The 20,180-nt window shown below is 40.2% G+C and overlaps 1 protein-coding gene across 2 annotated transcripts in view; it reads left to right on the forward strand.

Annotated features, from left to right (window-relative positions):
• LOC125451055 (uncharacterized) overlaps positions 1–20,180 on the forward strand; it is a 114,368-nt gene that overhangs the window by 70,091 nt on the left and 24,097 nt on the right. For both annotated transcript variants that reach the window (XM_048527753.2, XM_048527754.2), the window contains 2 exons: positions 9,710–9,899; positions 13,837–13,964. In XM_048527753.2, coding sequence (XP_048383710.1) covers positions 9,710–9,899; positions 13,837–13,964 — 318 coding nt within the window. The remainder of the gene's footprint in view (positions 1–9,709; positions 9,900–13,836; positions 13,965–20,180) is intronic.

Here is a 20,180-nt window from a genome sequence, read left to right on the forward strand (position 1 = left end):
TAAGTTTGCTCGCTGAGCTGGAAGGTTAGTTTTCAGACGTTTCGTCACCATTCTAGGTAACATCATCAGTGAGCCTCCGATGAAGCGCTGGTGTTATGTCCCACTTTCTATTTATCTGTTTAGGTTTTCTTGGGTTGGTGATGTCATTTCCTGCATTGGTGATGTCATTTCCTGTTCTTTTTCTCAGAGGGTGGTAGATGGGCTCCAAATCAAGAACAAAGACATGACCCACTATCACTAGTATCCTTACATACAGATGAGGAAGGACACCACTTTGATTGGGACAACACAACCATCCTAGGACAAGCTAAACAGAGATACGCGTGAGAATTCCTAGGAGCATGGTATTCCAACCGGAACTCCATCAACAAACACATTTATTTGGAGCCCATCTACCACCCTCTGAGAAAAAGAACAGGAAATGACATCACCAACCCAAGGAAACCTAAACAGATAAATAGAAAGCGGGACATAACACCAGTGCTTCATCGGAGGCTCACTGATGATGTTACCTAGAATGGTGACGAAAGGCCTGAAAACGAACCTTCCAACTCAGCGAGCAAACTCACATCCAGAACCTCAACCTGAGCTACAAATCTACTCAAAACTCGCTAGTGGATAAATCCCCAGTCTCAGATGAGATTATTCGCAGGCTGCTGTAGGAGGCAAGGAAGGTGATTTCAGGGGTTCTGATGTTAATTTTTGAATCTGTTCGGCCGCAGTAAAGGAATCGAAGGATTGAACGACCATTATTAAGAAGAATGGTAAGCATAAACTAGGAAACTACAGATCAGTGAGTCTAACATCAGTGGCAGGGAAAATACTGGAAATAATACTGAGGGATGGAATTAATCTCCAATTGGGAAGACAAAGATTAATTAAGGATAGTCAATGTTGTTTTATCAGGGGAAGATAATGTTTCGCATTGAATTGAATTTCTGAGAGAAGTGCAGTGGGAGACTGATTGAGAAGCAAAGAGTTCATGGGATCCAGGGCAGATTTGCAAATTGCATTCAAATTTGACTTAGTGGCAGGGAGCAAAGGCTGATGATCAAAGGGTGTTTTTGTGACAGGAAACCTGTGTCCACTGGCTTATCACAAGATTTGATCCTGGGTTCTTTGCTGTCGTGCACAATAATGATCTAGGGAATGTGTATAGGAGGTACGATCAGTAAGTTTACAGGTGAAACAATAATTGGTGGTGTGGTAAATAGTGAGGAGAAAAGCTTTAGATTTAAGGGATAATATAGATGGGCTGGTCAGCTGGAGTGGACAGTGGTAAATGGAATTTAATCCTGAAAGATGCGAGGTGATGGAATTTGGAAAAGTTCACTTTACATGGCAGAATCTGAGGAAGTAGAAAGGATCAAAGAAACTTTGTTGTATACATAGATCCTTGAAGGCAGCAGGATAGGTTGATAAGATAGTTAAAAATATTTATGGGAATACTTGCCTTTACTAGTCAAGACATTGTATGCAAAGAGCAAGGAGGTTGTGACAGAGCTGTATATAATGTTAGTCAGGCCACAGCTAGAGTACTGTGTGCAGTTCTGGCCACCAAACTGAAACAAGAATGTGATTGCCCAGAAGAGTGTGCAGAAGAGATTCATCAGGATATTGCCTGGGCTGGAGTGATCAGCTGTGAAGAGAGATGAAATAGACTGGGTCATTTTTGTCAGGGCAGAACAGGTTGAGGGGAGACCTGACTGAGTTGTAGAAAGTTATATGGGGCATAAAAAGATGAATAAGGAGAAATCTTTCCCCTTAGTAGAAAGGTAGATAACTAGGGGACATAGTTTTATTTTAAAAAGCAGGAGTTTTGAATAGGATTTGAGGAAAGATATATTTCACCTAAAGGGGAAGACCACCTCTCATTATCTTGTTACCTTTTGTTTCTGCTTGGGCTTTGCAGAAGATAGGCTTTTAATACAAAGATCCTCCCAATTTAAACAATATTACCAATTAATCAAGATCTGCTGATTATAAGGTATAATCCTGGTATGCTCTGTTAAGATTCCTATAGAGCTGCAGAATTATGTACAGATGGTGAGGCTTGCAGTTGCTTTGCCTTGGATTATATTCTGCTTAGTCAAATTTTCACAACTAGGCTGTCTCCCTGCCTTCTTGTTACATTGTTCTGTACTCCATGTAAAAGTACCAGTCATACACCAGACTTGGAAAAGCAATAATTTCTGTGAAGTTAAGACTATTTGTAGATAATGTTCAATAGAGTGCCATGAGGTGCATGTCTGACTTCTATCCTGCTGCTTTTGCACTGCTATAAATCATGGGACTAGTACATCATATCCTGTTCAAGTATGTAATCATTGATAGCAGTTGCCCTTTAAAGCTAAATATAGATACTATCACAACACATGTGACACAAGTATATTTTTAAGATTTGAATCTGCAGTATCTTGATTTTAACATAATTTTTGATTTTGGCTACAGATATTGTTTTATTTCTTATTAACATTCTTATTGTCACAGGGTCAATTGTGATTAAAACCCATCAGTAAATCTATAGGAAGTGAAAGAATGTTGTAAAATGTTTTACTGTGTGCAAAGTGTAATTCAATCACACTAAATTGAAACGGGCATCACCCAAATCATCATTATTATCGTAAGGCAGATGTCTCTTCAGCTCCAGTGAAGTAGCCGTTCTAAGGAATTGTCAACACTTTAAACAGCACTGTCGTTAGGTGTTTAAATTGCTAGTACGTGATATTGTTGGAGTTCAGCAGTGCTCCACAGGTGCCACTTGCACTGAATGGTCTTAGTGGCACACTCTTGAAATGTTTCTATTGAAGAATGGTTTCCATATGTGGGCATTTTGTTGATCTGTGACTCTTGATTTCTCTCATTTAATTGGCTGGTAGTGTAAAAACACCAGATTGTCAATTTTCCAGCCAGCACTTCTAATAAGCACCATTCTTTGGAGAATGTGTTTGATCAGATAATGGGCTAGTACAAATTAACCTTTTATCCCTGATATGGGTCTAGCACCTAGAAGAGAAAGAGGCTAAAACTTCTTCAGTTCCTAAATGTTATAGGTTCCATTCTTGCTGCATTAAATTAAATGCAGGGCACCCAACATTTCTGGGATGACGAAGAAGGGAAATTGGCAATTAATCTGTAGTGGAATCAAGAAGATCTGATAGGGCTAATCTGCTTCAGGGTTCCACTGTATTTGTGCACACTCTCCCAATAACAGTTAGCGCAGAACTACATCATTCTATCCCAAGGCTCCCAGTGATCATCAGTATCACTGTTTAAAAGATGCAAATTTTCAGCACCCATTCATTAGGTAGGAAGTGCATTTTTAAAGGGGCATCATTTGAAGTTTGACTACTAATGGAGATTTTCACCTTTATGGGGATTCACTGCAGCTTTGTAATAAACCCTTGGATTCTGCATTATCCCTGAAAAATATTGTATTTTCGATTATTGTCAGAGGATTTTGGGGCTTTGCAATGGCTTCCAAATTGGAATTCTGCTTTACACATGCTACAAAATGAGGAGTAGTAGTGTAAAAATCTCTAAGGGAAGACAAATTAATCAGGCAACATCAGAGAAGAGTCACAGCAACCCTGCAGTACTCACCCAGCAGTTTCTGTAGTCTCACACATATTTTCAAAGTTATTTTCAAGAGCTTTGTCTCAGAAGGTTCTTTCTTAGTGGGTTTCTTAGTTTGATCTCCCAAAATTTCAAATAATATTTACAGTACATATCTGAATTTAGAAAAGAAGTTGATGGTAGTATTCATGTTTTATACCATTGATTTATTGCAAGAAACTACAAGAGACTTTTGCAAGAAAAATATTGTGCTACGTTAATGTAGTGCTATTCATGATCTCTAGATGTCTGAAAGCACTTTATGGCCTATGGGCGTACTTTTCAGTTTTCCATTCTAATTAATGTTGGTCTTAAAATGTATAGTTTTAAAATCATGGGTTTCAGTGCAGACCGCATTGCAAAAGTACCTCAGTGCAAAAACTAACACTGTCCCTTCAGATGACATCAATGAGGGGCAGAATGGGGACAAGAAATAGGATTAATTTGCAAAAAGAGACGTGCTTTGAATTGAAACCATCTCAGCAATTAGTGTCCCAAGCTAAAATGACAGCAGTGTTATGATTCCTGAACAAGTCAAATCTCAGACTGAAACCTGACTTGATAGATCGTATTTTGTATTGGTTTGGTTTGAAATATGTGGCTCCTTGCTGAAACATAAGCTGCAGAATACTGTAGATCTTGCCTTAATAGTACAACAGAAGTTTATTAGCAAAAGAAATGAAGATAAAGTAACCCAAGCTGGCCACTTCTAACATAAATTCAAAGACTTTTAAACACCACAAAAGTATTATCTTATTAAAATGCTCCTTTCTAAATTGAAAAGAAAAACAGTAGCTTTTATATATTTTCCAAAAGTCATGACTAGTAGAGTGTCCAAAAATATGCCTTACACAGTATCCAAAAATGCTACACATACCGTACTCACTGAGTCCCTGTCTCTAACTTCTTGATGGGTTTAAATTGGTGGTGATTTTAAACCTTTTGAATGGGACTGTGGATAGCTTCTTCCTGGAGCTTTAATACACCTGAGCTCAGCTCAAGACTGAGGAAGGGTTATACCCGAAATGTTGACAAAATGCTGCCTGGCTTGCTGTGTTTTTCCAGCCTTCTGTTTGTCTACCTTTTAAAAAATCACCCTCAGCTATGAGTATTTTCCTTAAGCTTGAAAAAAAACTTCTATTAACCTTGTAAACCGGAGCTTGGTTATCTTTTTTGGTTATAAAACCCTACCATTGTACATTAAAAAATCCTTAATTCTAAAGCTAGGCTTCTAAAAGTTTTCGGAGCTGTCACTGCGGTTACAGAAATACAAGTTAATTCTCATTGGGAAGGCTCTCCATCGTGTTGTGTACACTATCACTATGTTAAATAGACTTTGAAAAAATCTAGCAACGTAAATCTGAGCATCTATGAAGTTCGTGGGCCATCCACAGCAGCAGAATTTTGCTACAGCACAAACTGCAATCTCATAGCCTAACATGCCCCTCAATCAACCATTGCCATCAAGCCAGGGGATCAATACTGGTTCAATGGAGAGTGCAGGAGGCCATGCCAGGAGCAGCACCAGGTATTCCTAAAAATGTCACACTGGTGAAGCTACTACTTACACACCAAGCAGCATAAGCAATAAGTGATAGACAGAGCTAAGTGATCTTATAACAAACAGATCGAATCTATACTCCATAGTCCTGCTACATCCAGTCATGAATTGTAGTGGATAATTAAACAACTCACTGGAGGAGGTGGATCCACAAATATCCCCATTTTCAATGATGGAAGAGCCCATCACTGCTAAAGATAAGGCTGAAGCATTCACAGCAACCTTCAGGCAGAAGTGGCGAGTGGATGAACCATTGCAGCTTCGTCCAGTGGTCACCAGCATCACAAAATACCAGTCTTCAGCCAATTTGATTCACCCCATGATATCAAGAAACAGTTGGAGACACTGGATACTGCAAAGGTTATGGGGCCTAACAACATTCCTGCAATAGTACTGAGCTCCAGAATTTGCCGCTCCCCGTGTCAAGCTCTTCTAGTACAGTTACAATGTGGAAAATTTCCTAGGTGTGTTCTATAGAATAAAAGCAAGATAAATCCAACTGGCCAGTTACCATCCAACAGTCTCCTCTAGATCATTAGTAAAGTGACAGAAGGTGTCATAAACAATGCTATTGAGCAGCACCTGCTCAACAATAGCCTGCTCAGTGATGCCCAGTTTGGGATCCGTCAGGGCCAATAAGTTCTTGACCTCATTACAGCCTTGGTTCAAACGTGGACAAAGAGTTGAATTCCAGAAGTGAGGTAAGAGTGACAGCTCCTCCCATCAAGATTGCATTCGCCTGAGTGTGGCATCTGGAGCCTTAGCGAAACTGGAATCGATGGGTATCAGGGACAAACTGTTTCTTAGTTGGAGGCATGCTTGGCATAAAATAATGGTTGTGGCTGTTGCAGGTCAGTCATCTCAGCTCCAGACATCTCCGCAGGAGTTCTTCAGCGTAGTGTCTTCGGCCCAATCATCTTCAACTGCTTCATCAATGACCTTCCCTCAGTCATCAGGTCAAAAATGGGGATGTTCACTGTTGATTGCTCAATGTTCAACAGCATTCATGACTCCTCAGATACTGAAGCAGCCAATGTTCAAATGTAACAAGTCTTGGACAATATCCAGGCTTGGGTTGACAAGTGGCAAGAAAAATCCATGCCATACAAATGCCAGGCTATGACCATCTCCAACAAGGGACAATCCAACCACCGTTTCTTGATGTTTAATGGTGTTATCATCACTGAAACCCCCACTATCATCATTCTTGGGGGTTACCATTTTCCGGAAGCTCAACCAAACTCACCACCTAAACATAGTGGCTACAAGAACAGGTCAGGGGCTAGGAATACTGCAGTGAGAAATTCACCTTCTCACTCCCCAAAGCCTGTCCACCTTCTACCAGGCCTGAGTCAGGAGTATGATGGAATCATCCCCACTTGCCTGGATGGGTGCAACTCTAGCAACATTCAAGAATCTTGACGCCATCCAGGACAAAACAGCCTGCTTGGTTGGCACCACGTCCACTCCCTGCGCCACTGATGCTCAGTTAGCAGCAGTGCATACTATCTACAAGAAGTACTGCAGAAATTTACCAACTATCCTTAGACAGCCCAACCTTCCAAACCAGAGCCACTTGCACCTATGAGGACAAGGTCAGCAGATACATGGTAACACCACTACCTGCAAGTTGCTGTACAAGCCACTCATCTTCCTGACTTGGAAATATATCTCTATTCCTTCCTTCACTGTTGCTGGGTCAAAATCTTGGAATTCCCTCCGTAATGACATTTTGGGTCAACCCACAGCAGGTGGACTGCAGCTGTTCAAGAAGGCAGCTTACCACCACCTTCTCGATGGCAACTAGGGTTGGGCAAGAAATGCTGGCCAGGCAGCAACACCCACATTCCGCAAGTGATGAATAAAGAATAAACTTCAGATACAAAAAAAGTCTCTTGCTAATCCAAACTTGCGATAAATTATATTAAATATATATATTACATACAGAAAAATAGCACAATTTTTCTATATTTGTCTGCCTACATCACAAGAGTGAAGTGTACATTGCATAGCCAACAAATTATGAAGAAAGACAGGAATGAAAAAAAGTGAGAGGTAGAATGTGTTAGTGCCATTTTCATATTCCATGCATCCTTTTAGGCAAGCGCTGCCTCTTGCTTTTAGTCATATTTATTCTTGCAGTGTGAGTTTACAGTTAAGAGATACTTTATGAAATCATACACTTAACAACTTTGTGTTTCTACAGTGCCTTGGATATAGTAAAACATCCCAAGGTCTTTAATTAATGGATGGAAAATTATAGCGATTATACCTATGAATTCCTGACATGTAGTCCTGACTGGTATTGCTTTCTACCAAGAGTGCCCATTCATGTTTCCCATTTAAGGCATCTGGATCAACATGGCAAATTTTATGCCTACAATTTGAGTTGTGTTGATGACTTTTCGTCATACAAGCATAAAACATATGAAGCCTAAATGGTTCCCAAAAGGTATAAAGGACACCTATAACTTGTATATGGTTACAAGTGGCCATTTCATCACATTTGCAAAGTCCTGGAGCTTAGTGTTCTCACAGTGAATGGATTCCTTTTTAAAAAGGTACAGAACAAAAGAAACAAAATGCATACTTTAGGTGTGATTGACAATGCACCTCAAGGCTTTGCTTTCTCTGTTGAAAGTAAAATATTAATTTCCTAAGAACTTGGAGCATAAGAATCTGCTGTTATGCTGACTGAACATAAACAATAAACCATGTGCTCCTTCCACTGTACTGTTTGTACAGTACTTCTTCTAAAACAAGTCAGCAACTCTCCTCTTGGTGAACTTTAATTCAACACAGGAAGTAAACAGTACTATACTAAGTACAGAAAACTGATCACTTTCCAGTCTTTTATGGATAGGTTATACAAATTGACACATTTTTAACACAAGAGGTTCAAACAAAAGGAGTGCATATTTGTGTCATATCATAAATAGGATGTTTGGGACTGAATTCTGGAGATGAAAAGTGGAAACTGCTTTACGTGAATCTGGTGCTACCAAAGTTTCAGAAAATAAACTGTTAATGCCATGTAAAGTAATATAAAGCCCTCCTTTAAAATTCTGTATTGTACAATGCTAACTTGTGATATTGTGTATCTATCTTCCTGTTTCAGCTGAGATTTTAGATGGTTTAAATGCTGGGTTTTTAACTGTTCAATATGCCAGGTCACTCCATCAAAGTTGTCTGCTGAGCTGACGTCTGTGTGAGCCCATCCTCCTCCTTTGGCTGCATGCCACGTGTACCTGGTGACTCACTGCATTCCAATCCTGTCTCTGTGCTGCTCTCTAAAGAGGATACCATGGCAGTATGTACACTGTACACTAGTCTTTATCGCTGCCCTGCTGCTGTTGGCCTATACACTCTGGTACCAGCTGTACCTGATTATTCGGCAGTTTTTGTGAATCTGTGAAGAGAAATGTAAAAGGGTAATGGAGGGAAGTGGGAGTTGGTAAATGGAAATGATGAAAGAGGCATATACTGTCACCTCTATTAAAGAATGCAGATTAGATCATAGAATGATGGGAAATGTGAGTAAAACTGTGGATTATGTCAATACATGGTGTCCTTTCTCTATGGTCTAGTTTTTATTGCTGCCCACAGCCTCAGAGACTGGCGTCTGCTTTGAGGATGAGGATGAGGATATGTGGCCTTACCTTCCCTAAGTCTGTTACAGTCTTGCTGTTGTGAAGACACTCAAAAATAAGAGTATTTGTTCAAATGTGAATTTTATGATATATTAAAGTTTCTAATTCTACACCTAGTCTTTCCTGTAATTTAGAGGACTTGTTATACACTTAGTTTGCCAATCTTCTAGATTCAATAAAATATGTGGCTCAAAAATATTAATTGCTTTTGATCCAATACCTCAGGGGAATGAAAATTGAAAATTTTGTTTTCAATGCTGTACATAAAAGCATATGAAAATTAATAAAAGTACAGTAATACACATTGTAAACTTTGCCCTCTATTTTCACCATCATCAGTAATTTAAATAATTTTGCAAAAGCTGCAGAATCTATTTCAGATCAATTGACTATATTGCTAGATCCATTCCTACAGCAGTGAGGCATATTAAATAGCAGTAGAATGCTACGGTTTCTCAAGGGTTTAGTAAAACAGATTTCTAATTTTTATGTCGGTCCTTAGTTATCTAGAAGTTGGTGTCAAGTGGACACAAGGTTGGATATATTTCAAATATCTCAACAAGTGATGCAACTGCCAACATTTAGCTGTAAAGTTATGAAATTGATTAATGGAAAATAATGGGGAGCACATCCACGACTTGCTGATATTTGCTCCAGCCATGTGAGCCTCTCTACTGGAGCATTATTTCGTAAAATCAGCTCTTGCTTTTGCTCAAGGTATAATTATTATGTAAGTAATAGTTGTGTTTTAGCTAGCCACTAACTTAGGCCTTTTGTTTGAAGCTTTATTCAAGAACTGAAAAAGCAAACTCCAATCACCCCTATTTAAAAAAAATTTGCTGGCACAAGGAGAGCTAATTGTTCTCTCTGTGTTGTTACTCAGTCTGAAAGAGCTGGAAGTGTTTGGATGCCATGAACTAAGTGCACATTGTTTGAGCTATATGGCGCGGAAGTGCTCAAACCTACAGAACCTGAACATTGGCAGAATACCAAACGTTACAACCACTTGTCTGATTCAGATCGTGACCAGCTTGCAACATCTAACTGTTTTGAACTTATCAGGACTGAATGCGGTAAGACTAGAAAAAATCTGATGCTTGCAAGTTTGCAAATTGAGACAGTAATTAGAATTTGAAATACTAGGGCCTATAAATTTAGTTGCACAGCACCAATTTTGGATGTGAGTTTGCTCGCTGAGCTGGAAGGTTAGTTTTCAGATGTTTCGTCACCATTCTAGGTAACATCATCAGTGAGCCTCCTGTGAAGCGCTGGTGTTATGTCCCGCTTTCTATTTATCTGGTTAGGTTTCCTTGGGTTGGTGATGTCATTTCCTGCGCTGGTGATGTCATTTCCTGTTCTTTTTCTCAGGGGATGGTAGATTGGCTCCAAATCAATGTGTTTATTGATGGAGTTCCGGTTGGAATGCCATGCTTCTAGGAATTCTCGTGCGTATCTCTGTTTGGCTTGTCCTAGGATGGATGTGTTGTCCCAATCAAAGTAGTACCACTTTGATTTGGGACAACACATCCATCCTAGGACAAGCCAAACAGAGACATGCACAAGAATTCCTAGAAGCATGGCATTCCAACCGGAACTCCATCAACAAACACATTGATTTGGAGCCAATCTACCATCCCCTGAGAAAAAGAACAGGAAATGACATCACCAGCGCAGGAAATGACATCACCAACCCAAGGAAACCTAACCAGATAAATAGAAAGTGGGACATAACACCAGCGCTTCGTCGGATGCTCACTGATGATGTTACCTAGAATGGTGACGAAACGTCTGAAAACTAACCTTCTAGCTCAGCGAGCAAACTCACATCCAGAACCTCAACCTGAGCTACAAATCTTCTCAAAACTTGCTAGCACCAATTTTGTGGACAGGCAGCTCACGCACATTACAAACTATGATGGTGCTTCCTGTCATATTGGTAAAAGTCAAAGAATTGATGTATGGTGCTGAAACCTGAAGCAGGACCTGACCATTGCATGTGCGATCAAGAGGCTTTATTATGTTTGAGATTTCACTGGTTGGTTTCTCTGTGGCCAACTGCACAAATAAAATCTGTCTCGAAGTGCATCACATTAAGCTCTTCGATAAACCATTTATTATGCTGCAATTGAAAGAACAAATGTCTAAAACATACTTGCCATGCTGTTCCCTAAATGTTCCATTACCGACATTACATCCAGTTGACCCACCTCATTCCCCATATACAGTAATGGCATCTCCTCACAGGCCAGAAGTGGAATGCTGAAGAAAATTTCCAGTAAAAACTTTAGAAGCACTTTAACCTCTCTTCCCCTTACGGCATTACTTTCTCAATCTATGTTAGGATAAGTGACATCTATCATTATCATTTACCTTAGAGTACTTTTTGATAAGTTTTTAAGGATTCTTTTAAAAAGAGAAAGTGTGATTTGGAGGAGGATAGGTGTAGAGAGGGAATTCCAGAGAAAGAATAACCAACCAGGGATGTACAAGAGACTGGAATTATAGGAGCACTGATATCTTGGAGGGATGTGGTGCTGTCAGAAAGAGTAAGGCGAGGAATTCTGAGGAATTTGAAAACCAAGTTAGTAAAACTAAAACTTTAGATTAATAAAAGCATTATCTCCAGCATCCCAAGCAACAAGGTTAGCCGCTGAGTATACATCATCCGAATGACCGTGCTCCTCCTCCTTTGCTTCTGTCTGTCCCCAAACTGAATCACTTGAGGAAAGTGTTAGCTTTTGTCCTCCTAAAGGTTCGAGCTTTGTTGTTTTGGATGTACAGCAGGCTCTGACCGTTCTGTCGGAACTGTCTGCTGTGTATTGCAGGGCCCTCCAACTCTGTCAAGGAACTTGAAATGCATCGTCAATATGTAAATAGCCTGTTCACATTTCGGGTGGTTACATGGCATTCATTGTTGGGCTTTATCATTCTGATATTATATGGCACATTGCTCAGCAACCGTCATTTAAGTCAGCTTTAAAGTTCAAAGAGATCAGAAAGTTTGGAGTGCTGCATGACAGAAATGTCACAGCAGCTCTCTGGGAATCTCATTCGCACCTACAAAACATTTTTTGCTGGTTCTCATCGGTTATGTCTTGATGGAATGGAAACCCTTATGGCTGTTCTGTGGATGCCTAGAATGTCATGTATGCATTCATTGCTAACATCCATGGATGGAAAGTTAACTGAAGCTGTCAAGCTGAGTGCACATTCACTTTGAACAAGATAGTTACAAGCAAAGTTGCCAGTTCTGGAAAACAATCCATCAGAAACCGAATTCATTTGTCCTCAACTGATAGGATTCTGAATATGTCTATTGCAGAGCTTTCTATGGATCTGGAACAAAAATGTTGAAATCATTGTAATTTTGAGTTCTCGTAATGCACAACCACCAAATCTGGCAGGCAACATATCTTCTAGCAAGCTACTGATATCTGCCCCCATCTGATAGAAACATGAGGGGAAATGTTCCATTTATTCTTACTGTCTCTGCTTTTAGCTTTTAACCAATCCTCAATCCATGCCAGTTTATTACCACCAATTCCATGTGTTTAGTTTTGTTTACTAACCTCCTCTGTGGACCTTTATCAAAAGCTTTCCAAAAATCTATATATCCACTGGTTCCCTATGCCAGTAACATTTGCAACAAATCTAATCGAGATTTCTGACAATGATTTCCCTTTCGTTAATTCATGTTGACACTGTCCAAACTGGGTTTATTTTCTAAATATCCAGTAATGACATCCATTACAGTAGCATCTAGTACTTTCTGTAGGACTGATGTCAGGCTAACAGGTTTGTAATTCCTGTTTACTTTGCCCTTCCTTCTTTAAGCAGTGGAGTTCTATTTGCAACCTTTCAATCAGCAGGCATCACTGCAAAATTAGTGGAAGGTTGAAAGATGATCCAATACATCCACTACCTCTGAAGGCATCTTTTTTAACACTCCAGGATGATGGTCATCATGTCCCAGGGGTTTGATGACTTTCAGTCTCATCAATTTCTTCAGTACTTATTTTAAATTTCTTTCGATTTCACATTCTCACTAGACCCTTGGATCTTAATTTTTTCAGGAAAACTATTTATGTCCCGGCTTGTGAAAACAGACACAAAGTATTGCCATTTCTCTATCTCCTGTTAGAAGCTCTTTAGACTTAGTTTGTAATGCCTCCACATTTGCCATTCCTAATGTGTTTTTTTTACATATCTCTGGTTACTTTTACAGTTTATTTTGTTTATTGCTATGTCCGTTCATATTCTATGCTCTTTTCATCAGTTACATCAAACTACAATTTTTTTTCTAAATATAAACTGAAAGAACTGCAGATGCTGTAAATTGGAATTTTTTCAACAAGTCTGGCAGCACCTATGGAGAGAAATCAGAATTGGCGTTTTGGGTCCTCAAAAGGGAAGGGTCATTGGACCTGAAATGTTAACACTGATTCCTCTCCACAGATGCTACTAGCCCTGCTAAGCTTTTCCAGCAATTTCTGTTTTTGTTTCTGATTTCCAGCATCCGCAGTTCTTTTGGTTTTTATTTCCAATTATTTCAAACTTTACGGAAAATTCTATCACACAAGAATACTAATTAGGATTTTTCTAATTGCATAAGGCAAGATTTAAAATAGCTGGTGCTGTAGTTGGCTCAACATGTTGCTCAGAAAACACTCAAACACGTTTCAGCATGGCATTGGTGCTCATTGGATTTACCCCCATCTAAATACAAATTGAAATCCCCCATGATTACTGCATTTCCCTCACTACATACACTTCTAATTTCCTAATATATACTACTTCATGGGATATAGAGCACTTGCTTTGTAAAAGGAAAATAGGGTGAGGCTAGTAAAGAAACCTCATGTTCCATTGCCTGGTCAACAAAATGTCAGAAGTTCAAAACTTTAAAAATTAAAATCCAGTTGGCAGATTTGCACTGAAATAATGCTGCTCATGACTCTCTTGATTTTTACCAATGGGCCTGAATGGGATACCATGTTGTTGTTTTTATAGGTTCATGATCGCGTGGTGCATCACATTGTGAGAAAGTGCCCAAAAATGGACCGCCTCACTCTCAGCTTTTGTCCTCAATTGACAGATGTCAGCTTGTTTGAAATAGGCACATACTTGCCCACCATAAGGTAAGAAACAAAAGAAAAATAGTTGGTAATCAATAATATGATACTCTGGCATTTTGGTAAGTTGTGTTATAGATGGGCAGGATAAAGCTTCATATCTTCGGGTCTCCAATTAGCATTTCATTGATCTCAATCATAAGTAAACAAAATTTGACCAGAGGAAAAGGAGAGATAAAATAAAAAGAACCCAGAAATCCTCAGGAGATCTGGCGGCATTTCTGGAGAGAGAGAAACTGAATTAACACACAGCACTGATGGATAAGCCAACAATTTCCTGCAATGTCTCACCTCTGGGCCGTTTCTTGCGGGCAAGGGTTGTGGTCAGACAAGTGGGGGGGGGGGGGAAGGTTTGATTAAAATAAAATGGGGCCTATTAAGATCACTTTGCAGAGGCTGTAATTTTCTATTCACACATTGAGGCTAAATCATGGCAAGGCGATGATGGCAAACTCCTGGTGACAGCCCAGGGTTGGAGAGGTTTACTCGCCACCATTATGGCAAGGCAGCTATGGACTTTTTGAGTTAAAAAAAATGCTCTTCAAGCTGAAGCCCTCACTTTTATCCATCAGTGATGGTGGAGCTGCTGATTAAGAATTGTGTACATTTTCTTTTCTACCATTGGAAACATCTCGAAAAGTGCAGAGAAAGTTTTGACAACTTTGTGCCTTTCCCAGCCAAGAGGATGGGAAACATGGTAAGTAGTTGTGTTTCTGTAAATAGTTTTGCAGTCTCTAAAATTCCTGGAGCTACAACCCACTCCATAGCCATAATTTTATGTTTATAAATGAATTCTGTTGCACTTGTGGTGAAATTATCTTGACAGAATGGGAGCAGTTTGAAGAAATTCTATGCCAATGATTCAACTGATATTAAGTCAACATGTTTAAAGTTGTGTTACTCATTGGCTATGTACACATGCTCAATCTTTTAAATGCCATAAGATAATGTTATTTACACATAATGTGGCAGTCATGGGAACAAAGGTGAATACAGTTTAAACCAAGCGTAATAGTAAATAAAAAAAAATTCCATTACAATACCTGATGAAAAATCCTGAGTGATTTGCATATTGATGCTGAATTTTCTGAGGCTCTGGTGGTAGGCATGTGTGCAGCTGCTACCGATGACAGGTATGAGTTGTATGACATCAAGTGCACTAAATGTTCTAAGGTTGTATGTGGAGGGAGAAGATAACTTTGCAACACCTTTTTTTTATTTAGTGGTAATTAGATTGATACTGCAAAATACTGTGAAATGCCTTTGCATTTCCAGCCAATGCATAATCTCAAATTGTTGTGGTTCCTGGACCAGATGAACTATACTCAGAGTTCTAAAGGAGGTAGCTGAAGAGATAGTGGAAGCATTAGTGGTGATCTTTCAGGAATCGCTAGAGTCATGGAGGGTCCCAGAGTACTGGAAAATCGCTAACGTGACACCCCTGTTTAAAAAGGGAATAAGACAAAGACAGAAAATTATAGGCCGATTAGCCTAACCTTGGTTGTGGGCTAGATTTTGGAGTCCGTTGTGGAGGATGAGGTTTCTGAATATCTGAAAGTGTATAGTAAAATATGGCAAAGTTAGCATGGTTCCATCAAGGGAGGTCATGCCTGACAAATCTGCTAGAATTCTTTGAGGAAGTAACAAGCAGAGTAGACCAAGGAGAGCCAATGGATGTTATCTATCTGGACTTCAAGAAGGCCTCTGATCAGGTGCCACACAGGAGGCTCCTGAGTAAGATAAGGGCCCATGGTGTTAGAGGTAAGGTGCTAGCATGGATATCAGATTGGTTGTCTGGCAGAAAGCAGAGAGAAGGGATAAAGGGTAATTTCTCAGGATGACAGCTGGCGATGGTGTTCCGCAAGGGTCATTGCTGAGACCACAGCTCTTCACTTTGTACATGAATGATCTTGATGAAGGAATTAGGCATTCTGGCTAAGTTTGCAGAGGACACAAAGATAGGTAGAGGGAAAGGTAGTTTTGAGGAGGTGGGGAGGCTGCAGAAGGATTTGGACAGGTTGGGAGAGTGGGCAAAGAAGTGGCAGATGGAGTACGATGTGGGAAGGTGTGACGTCATGCACTTTGGTAAGAAGAACAAAAGCGTGGACTATTTTTTAAATGGTGAAAAAATTCAGAAATCTGAATTGCAAAGAGACTTGGGAGTTCTAATGCAGGATTCTCTCAAGGTAAACTTGCAAGTTGAGTCAGTAGTCAGGAAGGCAATGCAATGTTGGCATTTATTTTGAGAGGATTTGAATATAAAAGCAGGGATGTACTACTGAGGCTTTATAAGGCTCTGGTCAGGCCACATTTGAAGTACTGCGTGCAGTTTTGGACCCCATATCTCAGGAAGGATGTACTGGCCCTGGGGCAGGTTCAGAGGAAGTTTACAAGAATGGTCCCAGGTATGGGAAGCTTAACATATGAGGAATGTTGGAGAAATCTGGGACTACACTCATTGGAGTTTAGAAGGATGAGGGAGGATCTAACTGAAACTTTCAAAATACTGAATGACCTGACAAAGTGGATGTTGGGAAGATGCTCCCACTGGTAGGACTCTAGGACCCAAGGACACAGCCTTAGAGTAAAGGGAAGACCTTTTAGAATAGAGATAAGGAGAAACTTCTTCAGCCAGAGAGTGTTGAATCTATCAAATTCACTGCCACAGAAGGCTGTGGAGGCCAGGTCATTCAGACATTTAAGACTGAGATAGATAGGTTCTTGATTATCGAGGGGATCGAAGATTACAGAGAGAAAGCAGAAGAATGGGATTGAGGAACTTATCAGCCATGATTGAATGGCAGAGCAGACTTGATGTGCCACATGGCCTAATTTCTGCTCCTGTGTCTTATGGTCTTAATCATGTCACGATGGCATGTAGGAGCAAAGGAAAAAGAAATGCTCCAGGTCATGGTCAAGCTGCAAGTTAGACTGTTAATCCATAGACCTACACAACATGCTGGAGACCTGGCTTCAAATGCCATCATGGTAGATAGTATTTAAATTTTAAAAAATTAGAATTAAGGGGCTAATTATGATTATGAAACCATTGTCGATTGATAGAAAAACCCATCTGGTTCACTAATGTCCCTTCGGGAAGGAAACTCGTTTTATTTTAACCTGGTCGGCTTACCTGTGGCTCCAGACACACAGCAATATGGTTGACTTTTAACTGCTCTTTGAGCTGTTAGGGATGGCAACCAATGCTGGTCTAACCAGTGAAGCCCACATCCTGTGAATTAGTAAAATGTAGAACATAGAACAGTACAGCATAGTACAGGCCCTTCTGCCCACGATGTTGTGCTGACCTATTATCCTACTCTGAGATCAAACTACCCTGCATTCCCTTCATTTAACTATCATCCATGTGCCTATTCAAGAGTCACTTAAATGTTTCTAATGTTTCAGACTCCACTACCACTGCTGGCAGCACATTCCATGCACCCACCATTCTCTGTGCGAAGAACCTACCGCTGACATCTTCCCTATACCTTCCTCCGATCACTTTAAAATTATGCCCCCTTGTGATAGCCATTTCCGTCCTGGGAAAAAGTCTCTGGCTATCCACTCTATCTATGCCTCATCATTTCGTACACCTCTATCATGTCACCTCTCATGCTCTTCTCTCCAATGAGAAAAGTCCTAGCTCCGTCAACCTTTCCTCATAAGACCTGCCCTCCATTCCAGGCAGCATCATGGTAAATCTCCTCTGCACCGTCTCTAAAGTCTCCACATCCTTCCTGTAATGAGGTGACCAGAACTGAACGCAATAGTCCATGTGTGGTCTAACCAGGATTTCACAGAGCTGCAGCATAACCTTGCAGCTCATAAACTCAATTCCCCTGCCAATGAAAGCCAACACACCATATGTCTTCTTAACAGCGTGATCAACTTAGGTGGCAACTTTAAGGAGTCTATGGACATGGACCCCAAGATTCCTCTGTTCTTCCACATTGCCAAGAATTCTGCCATTTACCCTGTGTTCTGCATCCAACTTGACCTTCCAAAATGAATCACTTCACACTTTACTGGGTTGAATTCAGTCTGCCTCTTCTTTGCCCAGCTCTGCATCTTGTCAATGTCCTGTTGCAACCTACAACAGCCCTCCACGCTGTCCACAACTCCACCAACCTTTGTGTCATCGGCAAACAAAAATTTAAGTCACAAACTAGGCCAAGATCACGTTAGACCTAATGTTAGATGTAGATCAGGAGTTGTATTTAATCAGAGAATAGGAAAAATAATTTGTGAAAGATGAGAGTCAGGGACTGAAGACAGATTTCAAGTGCCCACAACAGATATGAAAGTCAGATATTACTATTCATTTTTACACTTGCAGTAGTGCCTGTTATCTCAGGAGGAGAGCTCAAGAAAGTCCTCAAGTTATATTCCGCTAACTCAAAACTGATGTGAAACTGACTAGCTATTCCAGAATAGCATTCCAGTGTTAGGTGAAGTTAGTGATACAGTGGGAAATGATGATGCATCATCTTGCTTGCCATTGGTAGCAGTAGAAGCAAACAACATCTCCTTCGTGGAAAGCAATTGGATTAAGAATTACTCAGGCCAAGTTTTTCAAAGTAGAGCCTAGTAAGAGCATGTCTGGCATTGCTAAAGTGCTAGGAGAGCGCAAAGAGGTCTTTAGGCAAGGAAGATCAATTTATAAAACTTGGCATCACAAAGCAGAAACAATATTAAGGACTATACGCAATTCAAATGTTGTAAGGCTAGACCAGTGCCATATGTACAAGTGTCTTATAAGATTATGTAGGGAGCTGGATGGAGTGGAACGAATAAGAGCACCGATTAGGCTGCTTCCATCATGGGCATTCAAAAAGCAGATGGGTCAAATTTGTGGCGATTTTAAACATCCAATAAATAAGCTAATTGAAACTGATTTTTATGCATCACCTATGAGTAAGACTTGTTTTCTAATTTAGGCAATGGGAACGTGTTCAGTAAAGTAGATCTTTCAGACATATTGTTGCAATCAAAATGAATTCAGAACAGCAAGGAACTATTTACCATTCGTACACATAAAGAGTTGTACCGGTAACAGATAGCAATTTGGGGTATTTATTGCTCATGTAGTGTCAAGAGGGGTCATGGGTCAGGTACAATGTGGGTTGAAAGAACTACGCTGTTGCTTAGATGACATTCTTTTTCACAACAACACTGAGAAAAAGCACTTTGGTAGTCTTTGGTCACTTCAATAAAATGACACTAGTGCTAAAAAGCCCAAGAGTCACTTCATAATGGCGATCATAGAATCTCTAAAGGAAAGAGCCATTTGACCCATCGGGTCTATACTGACCCTCCAAAGAGCATCCCACCCAGACCCTAACTCTTCATTCTATCCCCATATTTACCTTGGTGTATCCACCTAGCCTGCACATCCCTGAACACTACGGGGTAATTTAGCATGGTCAATCCACCTAACTTCATGTCTTAGAACTGTGGGAGGAAACCAGAACATCTTGTGGAAAGCCATGCGGACACTGGGAGAACATACAAACCCCACACAGACAGTCACCCGAGGCCGGAATTGAATTTGGGTCCCTGGTACTATGCAGCAGCAGTGCTACTCAATGAGCTACCCTGCTGCCCCGTAACACACTAGGGTCACCAAATAGATGCTGACACTATTCAGCCAATGCAAGATTTAGTTGTAGGGAATTTGAAAACAAAGACCAGAAACCAAAGAAGACCTTAGAGCATTCATAGGAATTGATGTATATTGTTCTAAGTTCATCCCTCATTTAGCTAATACATTCGCAGCATTGTATCAGTTGCTCAAGGATTGGATAGATCGGGCGTTATCTTTGGAGTGTTAGACGGGATTTGAAGAAATGAAGGAAGCAGTGATTAGTGATCAATCACTGTTCCCAATAAATAACTGGATTTAGTGCAAGATGTTTCACCATAAATGTTGTATGTTACTCAACTCAGGGAAGATGATTAGAGAATCCTGTGGCCTATGTTTCAGGTACTTTACTGAAGTGAGGGCATGATTACTCCCAAGTTGAGAAACAGGCATTTGTGGTTATCTATGCATATGGTGTTACTAAGTTTCACAAATACTTTTACAGTAGCAAGTTCATGTTGTTAAATGACCATCAAGCCCACATGACCAAATTTGGTTCAAAGAAGGGAGCGCCATCCCTATCAGCACAGCTTGTTCATTTGGTTGACCCACCACCACCAGTGAAAGATCAAATGTTA

Source organism: Stegostoma tigrinum, chromosome 3 (assembly GCF_030684315.1).
Source record: "Stegostoma tigrinum isolate sSteTig4 chromosome 3, sSteTig4.hap1, whole genome shotgun sequence".
NCBI lineage: Eukaryota > Metazoa > Chordata > Chondrichthyes > Orectolobiformes > Stegostomatidae > Stegostoma > Stegostoma tigrinum.